Here is an 8,529-nt window from a genome sequence, read left to right as displayed (position 1 = left end):
GTATACTTATCAATGTTTGGCTGTGCAACATGCTTCTCCAAAGATGTATTCAAAAGTTTTTTGTCTTCCAGCTTTGAGGCGGTTAAAACTTCAAACAACCTAAAACATTTTAAACTAAACCATTAACAACCCTGTCGTTACATTTTGCCGAAAACCCATCATGCACTCTGTAATCAATCCAAGCTTATAATCAATAAATCAAGTGTTGTGATACTATAAATGAGCTATGTGATGGCAAATCTAAGAATTTGGAAATGAAAAAGGCGTTGCTTATGACATATTATGGCTCGATTTTGTGTTGGATACCTGATATGTTTAAAACATTATGCTAAAATGTATGAAAATTATGTCTGCATCAACTGCAATTTGGCACGTTTTCCCCCCCCCGTAATTTCTCCCCAGACGCTTTGAAAACAGTCGCTCCCTGCAGAGATGATCAAAGAAGCAGGGGATCCATCTTGACACAACACCTTCTCATCACGCCTCTAAAGGCAGCTCCCATTGAATGGACAGATTAAAAAAACATTGCTGCCATGTTAGATACAGGCCAGCACTCACACTCCATAATTATTAGCCTGATGATTGCACACGAGTGTTTTTGGCTGTTGCATCTGGCGATGATGGAAGTTGTTGTATGTATCCACCCGCATTTTCCTGGCTGTCAAAATTGCATTCTGAGAAAGCCGTACTCCTCTCATCAAGAGTCATAATTTACTTGTCAAAGCAGGAGTCCTCTCAGCGGGCGGGAGGCTCCCCGGGGTTATAATTGCGAGACGGTTTTGCTTCTCCTGAAATGCCTTCAGTCAAGATGGAGCACAGGCCTGCTACTCTTTGTGTACTCTTTCCTTTTAAAAGTAGCCATTTACGCAGAAAATTGTAAAACATGGTTTAAAAAAAGATATTTGGCTACCTTCACTATACTTTCAACATCAACTCCTTGTCATCAGAGACTTTCCACTGCTGATTACTTTGGTGCTCAGAGAGCTTCTCTACACTGACACAAGGTCCCCATCTGGTGGAGGGAATAAGGAAGTCTTCACACAGAGTAGAGGTCAGCCTCGGTACGTCTGAGAGATTACAGCTAATGCAGGATTGTAAATGATTTTTTTAAAGTAATGAATATTTATATTAATCATTCAGAAAGGAGGACGGTCATTCTCAAGTGCTGTACTTAAAGTGGACCTATCATATATTTAAATAATATAGTGTAGGACCATACCTATATAAGGCATATTTATACTTTTTATTTTTCAAAATACCAAACAGATCATGCATTTTAGCCATTCCTCATTTCGCTCAATTTAACACTGTCTTTGCATGGGCTGATTCTGTGAGAACAGCAACATCTACAGGCCTGGCATATGTACTACAGCGTCTCCAGCGCTTTCGAACGGCAATGTCCGTGGCTGTCTCCTGCTGATTGGTGGAGTTGGCCCAATAGCCGTAGCGCCACTTCTGTGATGTCAGAGAAGTGTTCAAATCTGGATCAGTTTGTATCAGATCCGTTGCAGCCCCTTTTTAAGAGATTTGGGTATGGAGGAAAATAGAGAGGGTTGTGTTTTCTGACACTTGGTGAGTTCTCTGGAACACCAGGGACACATATTCATGTATAAAAGACGTACAAAAGTGCATTTTCCATGATAGGTCACCTTTTAAGTATACATTTGATTACTGTATTTTCTGCCCCTTTTATACTCCACTTCATACCAGAGGGAACTATTGTATTTTGTAATTTGTCAGATATTGTACCGGGTTACTCGACATATTAAGATTTTACATAAAAACACATGCTTTTAAAATACAAGGCTTAGTTTAACCCTTGTGTTGTGTTCGAAAGCTGTTACCGTTCATGGTGTTCGCGGGTTAATTTTGACCCATGATTTATCTCAGTCCAAAACACTCCAAAATAATGACTATCATCCAATATTGTTTTAACTACATCATAACTAACTTATTATGCATTAAGTAGTAGTTATATCATTTTGAAACGGGTCACGGGAGACCCGAACAACATAAGGGTTAAAAAACTTTATAGCCTTACAAAAAACGNCGACGCGTGGGAGGTCCGGGGGGGGGGGGGAAGGTACCGAAAATATAAACATAAAATAGAAGTTTGGGTAGAGGGAATCAAAGTCAAGACAGGTGGTGACTAACCCGACAGCACGCGGTAGGGTACAAATTGGGGTAGTACGGAGGGGTGTGTGCCTTGGATTAGGTGGTCAATTTTGATTATGGCGATTAGGAGAGACCGTTCAACTTGTTGGGGAGGGAGCGGAGGAGGAATCCAGGAACTCAGGGTTTGCAGTACTACGTTCTTTTTGCAGTCTTGATGGTCTACTATTAGGATACTTTGACATAAGGTGGAATTTAGCATAGCTATAATATGTTTAAGACCTCTATTTCTGATGTTTCCAGTATTATGTCAGTTCCCCTACTTGTCGTCATGACACATTTCCTTCTATCTTTCTGTGTCATTTTCAGGTTGTTGGGTGGTTCCTGAGACATTTGTAATAAATGGATTGTTTACAAAAAAAAGCAGCTGCTATACCGCAAGAAAATAAATAAAAGGGCAAGTGCTGCTTTGGGCTTCCAATATTTGAGTAATGTGGGTTTTTTCTCATGCAGAAACTAAAGTCCACCTTCAGGGGTCCTTGAATGTATTCCAGAAAGCTCCCCAGTCTGATTTCACTAAATTAAAAACACACAATTCTTACTTGTAACACCACGTTGTCGTTATAGTCTATAATTCAATACAAAAAATGCATACAATAATGTTAGCGACACAATTTTTTGGCACTGAGTCTTTTGTGTTTAAAGTCCTTTCTGTAAAGCAATCAGGAGAGTAACGCAGCATCTGGCATACTTAAACACTTGTTATGAGGACGGAAAGGATTTCAAAGTTTTGTTGTTGCTCTGCATTAAAAAAGCTCCTGCTCTGGCTTAACGAGAGGACAGCCCCAGGTGCTGAAACCGTGTCCACTGACTTTCACACGAGGTGTCCTGCGGTGCATCCGCGTGATGACCATGAGACCGGAGCCAGAGCCTGAAGCCCTGACAGTTACAGGCTGGAAACGAAGACACTACTGCGCTTTGTATTCAGTGTCTTTGCCCTTTGAGATGTGCATATTAAACCGCTGACCTTTGAGTGCTGAAAAGCCTTTCAACAATTCAGTCAAGATACACTGTTTTTGGCTATGCATATCTATTTGTCCGTTATATCTGTATTCAGAGAAGCAAGGATTCATTATGGCTGCAAAACCAACCAAACGATATATTTTTCCATCACTCATTCAAAAAGCTGGAACACTTTCCTCATCATCTCTGCCGGGACTCGAACCCGGAGCCTCTGGATTAGAAGTCCAGCGCGCTATTCCATTGCGCCACAGAGACTGTGCCGTGGTTTTTTCGATCAAAAATGGATTTATACTCCCCCTCCCAGCCCTGTGCAGCATCCTCAGCATCCTTCAGCATCAGGACCGCAGCTCGGAGGAAGATATATTCCCGGCCGGTAGGGGGTGCTGTAGGCGCGCTCTCATTAAGTCTCATGCCTCATAGAGAAAGCAAAAGCCCCTGGTTTCCATCCCCCATTGCTTTCACACAGGTTATCTCATCAAAACATCCTAATGGTGATATTATTAGAGCAAAACCAAACGACGGAACATCTCTCATTGTAAATGCATCAATAAGTATGAGGCGATGTGCTCACGCCTTGCAGGGAATAGCTCCAGTGAACAGCCCATGTTTTTATTACCTCTCTTTTAAAATGGGAAATATGTCTACAGGGTTTGGTGTGAAAAGACTACAGTATAAGCAAATCAATTCTTAAACCCCGCTGAGCTTGAGCAATTTTCCTGTCATTCACAATGGGAAATTGCAGTCTGATGGATCTCTAGCTCAGATGGAAATGTGCTTATAACATGGATTAGACTCAATGTAGGGAATCATTACGAAGCCAACATATCTGCACTCAGGCAAAAAGTCTCAAACTGAGAGCCATTCTGCAAGGGATGTTTTTGCCAATTAGTTTAAGAAGGAACCCGGTAAATGAAGAGATGTTTATCAAGAACTGATTTGGCTCTGAGGAGAATATCACACCTTCAAAAAGGGACAAATGAACTCGTGGTTTAGAACACTAAGAGTTACTGCAGACAGTTTGCCGAGTCCTTTAAAGCTTCATCACATGTGGCTGGCAAATAAATGTAATCGACAAAGAAAAGAGAGATCCAAGCTTCCGAGATGTTTTCCCTCCGAGCCTTCAGTAACAAATTGATAAAGCAATTACCTTGAAGCTAACCAGACTAAGTTGTCGTGTGGTTTCTCAGAGCAGGTCCTGTAGATCTAAACAGACACATTTTCAAACAAGCCACTCGAAAACATTATGGGTGCAGCCTCCTCCCCTGAGCACTTACAGTTGTTGTTGTTGTTTTTTTTCCCCTGTGTAACTGTACGCTACATAAGTCTGGTTGGATTTGACATCACGGCTTAGGTTTATTCACACTGTAGGACAGAAGCTGTGGAGGTGCAGTGTAGCTCCTGTGCAGCTCAGCGGGGGGTGGGGGGAGGCCTGAGGCAGGCTGCCGGTGAGGAGCCTGTTCACAAACACAGCTTCCACCACTGGGGTGCCTCTCCACATATCAGCGCCTCGCTTTCCTCATGTTAAAAATGCATCTGAGCAGCTGTGGTCTGGAGAAGGTAAAATATGAATGACAGCCCGGAGTAAACAACCGCTCTGCAGACGCCACTCACCCCGAGCACAGACACAGCCGGCAGGCAGGGACGGAGCAGGGGGCAAACTAAAGTGATTACTGACGTCACGGCACAATGAGATCCATTACATTTAACATGTGGGACACGTCGTAATTAGGCCTCTGCTGGTTGTTTACCCCTAGTGTCAAATAAACTGGGTCACGCCTGCATGCACTTTGAACCTGGGCTGCATTTGATGACCCCAAGGCTTTTCAGAGTACGATTCAGAAAGAAAGAAAGAAAAGAAATTCACACCATTTCGGCATACAGCATAATATAATCCTTTATTTCATAATTTGGCGAAATGGTGGCTTCAGTAGGCCAGAACAGAACATATACATAAAACTCCCCGCAGTGAATACAATCCACATTCCCTCCTCTCCTCTTCCTCTCCTCTCCTTTCTGCTCATCTCTGCTGGTCCTCCGCTCAGAGGAGGAAGGCCACTGCCAGGGAGGTGATGATGGACAGGCCAATAACTGTGTAGCCCGTGCGGTAGACCTCTGGGATCCTGAAGCCTTTGCCAAGGTCCCACCACTGATTTAAATAAGAATAATAAACAAATAGGAGAGAAGAGAGAGAAGATCATTTAGTATAACAACACCATCATCTTGTCAATCTTGGCAAAAGTAATACATGTCTTATTAAATCAGTCGAATGAAAGAACGTGATCAAAATGAAAAAGGTAATTCTTTAGCTAACACCAAAACAAACTACAAAATATAATCAAATGGTCTTACCAAGTGGCGGATGCCGTTCAAGGTGTGGAACGATACCGGGAAGGCGAGGCCGAACTTGGCCAACCCGATGAGATAGGGGCCGACGGACAGCGAGTGGATCAAGTCCAGGTAGTGGGGGTAAGTTCCCGGTAACACCAGCGCAGCCAAGGCGAAGGCGGAGATAGCTAGACACAGACAGAAGTAATGAGACCAGAGATCAGACAAGGTGTGCATGTGAATGGGTGAGGAGCGTGCATGTGAAGTGGTGCATGTGAATGGGTGAGGAGCGTGCATGTGAAGTGTGCATGTGAATGGGTGAGGAGCGTGCATGTGAAGTGTGCAGGTGAATGGGTGAGGATGCCTTTTGGAGAGAAAGCGATGAGTGAGAAATGACATGTCAATGAACAACATCCTGATTAGTCTGCATGAGTCACCGCAGCACCAGACCCCACTGGACAGTCGTTCTGTAAACATCCCACTTATGGAAAGACCCTTTTATACCCTGCTGACTACATTAAATGAAGGCCAATCAATGGCTGTGTATAAAAGTGGCTCTTCTGTCCATTAGAATGAACTCCACTAAACGGTTCTGACTCAGCTTCTCTTGCTGTGGCAAAGAGGAAATGTGCCTTCCTCATATCGCCGGTGTGAATCAATGGAAACACAAAAGGCAGTCGCACAAGGCAAACATTAATTACATATTTCAATAACAACCTTTCAAATGATACATTGAATTCATTCAGAATTGTAATTCCTTATGCAAAAGGGCACTTAAAGAAGGCAGCCTATTAACTCACAAACACAACACAAATCAATACGGTGTTGAAAAACTCACAGCAGGTGGTATTTAGTGCAGAAAGTAGATTAGAGTTTATAAGCACGTGTTGTGTTTGGATGAAACAAGACATTCAGTAGTGAGGAGTGTTTATTGGCAGTTGAGGGCGCTGACCTTCATTGAACCCATTAACATGTAAAATAAATTGGCTGAGCTTTTCCCGCCGGGTACATCAAGGTCATAAGTAGTGATGTAGGGTGGCATGGAAACACAGCCTGTACGCCAGGCAGCGACTAAATGAAAGCTGTTAGCTGTCCAGTATTTGGTTTTGATGTTCTCACGCAAAAGGTTTTTTAAACGCTCTCAGCATTAATCAATAACGAAGGTCTAAAATGCCCTGAAGAAATGCACAGGATCGATCCAAACCCCACCGTGGCAGTAGCATAGCTTCACAACATTGTTAGAGTAAGCATTAAAGAAACTCACAAATGTAGCTTTTTAACCCTTTCTTTTCTGTATATGATTGAGCTAACCTAGGTTAGAACAAAACTAAATATAGAAGTAAGAATATTCACAATAGTGACGTGTCGGTCGCGAACGAGTCGTTTTAAACAAAATGTATTTATTTGTTGTTAAGTAATACGAGGCAGAATGATATGATGATGTGACATGTGATATCCAAGGATTAGAGACGGTTGGATGATGCTGTTTTGAGCGTTGCAATATATTTATTTTCATTATGTTATTTATGATTATTTTTTGGCTCAGCAAAGATTTGTTGTCAGTTTGTATAGGTGTTGCTATCTGCTTTTTATTTTACGTGGTTCTACAATCAGAGAGTTACAAGGGTCTGTAAATGCAATGAAAACAATTGGCCACAGCAAATCATTTATATTAAACATGTCCTTTTTACTTTTGAATACTTCAGTACAAAGGATGTATTGAATAATTTAAGTGATATATGTGTACACATATAAATCATTAGTCAAAACAGGGCTACATTTGATTGAATTATAAAAAGGTATATTTCGGAAATAAACCTACTAACCCCGCCCCCTTAAAAAAAAACGTCTCTTTTGAACGGCTCTCGCAAAGGAACGGAGCCATAAGATAAGCATTGCAATACGTTTGTTATTTATTTATGATTATTTTTATGCTCAGCAAAGATTTGATGTGAGCTGTTGCTGTCTTTTTTTCTTTAGTTAAGAGCCCTGCTGTTTTGTTTGGGCTTTTTCTTTAAATACAATTTTAAAATGTCGATACAGTAGCCCCCTTTTTTAAATGTCTATGCTTAAGTGTTTATAGGTGTTGCATCTGCTTTGTGTAGCGTGGTTCTACGAGCAAGTCAGTGCATGCATTGGGTGGTATCAGAGAGGTACAAGGGTCTGTATGCAATGAAAACAATTGGCCACAGCAATCATTTATATGAAACATTAAACTAAATATCTTTGATTTAATGACGGATGAGTTACCTCCACTGAGCCCCACTCCAGTTCCTCTGAATGTGATGGACATCACCATGGGGACGGACCAGCTGAAACAGAAACAAAATGCCACTTTGTAAGTTTCATTTGTATTTATTTGATACAGTTACAAAAATTAAAACATATTATAAACTACAAGTCAAACTTAAACCGCTTGTTGTAGTTTAGGCTCAGTCTCATCACTGAAAGAAGAAGTTCGATGAGTTTAATTGAGAGTCAAAATTATTGTTATTTGCAATTCAAGCCCTGATTGGCCATAGGAATGATCCCTGGTGACAGAGAAATATAAAATGAATTAAATTAAGCCAGTGGGAAAATAAAAAGGCACATACCAAATAAATGCTTTTTTACTTTTACAAGAGGTTTTAATAGAATAACTGCCGCACAGTACATCAAGTTACTCGTTCAACTACATGTATTAAGGCTTGAACATGTTGACTTTCCTGCTGTTTAACAAGAATGAAAAGACAGCACTACCTGAACATTAACTTCAATAACAATATTATTTTAGATTCTTTGAAACATACATTTAGCTGATATTATGAAACATACATTTAGCTGATATTATGAAACATACATTTAGCTGATATTATGAAACATACATTCAGCTGATATTATGAAACATACATTTAGCTGATATTATGAAACTTACATTTAGCTGATATTATGAAACTTACATTTAGCTGATATTATGAAACATACATTTAGCTGATATTATGAAACTTACATTTAGCTGATATTATGAAACATACATTTAGCTGATATTATGAAACATACATTTAGCTGATATTATGAAACATACATTTA

At 40.7% G+C, this 8,529-nt stretch overlaps 1 protein-coding gene and 1 non-coding gene across 2 annotated transcripts in view; both read right to left on the bottom strand.

Moving 5' to 3' along the window:
* Positions 1-3,316: 3,316 nt before the first annotated feature.
* On the bottom strand, positions 3,317-3,390 carry trnar-ucu (transfer RNA arginine (anticodon UCU)). The gene has a single exon. It is a non-coding gene; the product is annotated as a tRNA-Arg (tRNA).
* A 1,621-nt stretch (positions 3,391-5,011) lies between these two features.
* Positions 5,012-8,529, bottom strand: part of sdhc (succinate dehydrogenase complex, subunit C, integral membrane protein) — a 4,411-nt gene continuing 893 nt past the window's right edge. The window contains exons 2-4 of the mRNA XM_010782786.1: positions 7,711-7,794; positions 5,485-5,648; positions 5,012-5,281 (exon numbers count right to left, since the gene is read on the bottom strand). Of these exons, the coding sequence (XP_010781088.1) occupies positions 5,174-5,281; positions 5,485-5,648; positions 7,711-7,794 (356 nt within the window). The 3' untranslated portion in view covers positions 5,012-5,173. The remainder of the gene's footprint in view (positions 5,282-5,484; positions 5,649-7,710; positions 7,795-8,529) is intronic.

Source organism: Notothenia coriiceps, unplaced genomic scaffold (assembly GCF_000735185.1).
Source record: "Notothenia coriiceps isolate Sejong01 unplaced genomic scaffold, NC01 NC01_scaffold00024667, whole genome shotgun sequence".
Taxonomy (NCBI): Eukaryota; Metazoa; Chordata; class Actinopteri; order Perciformes; family Nototheniidae; genus Notothenia; species Notothenia coriiceps.
This window is presented reverse-complemented; position numbering and strand designations above follow the sequence as displayed.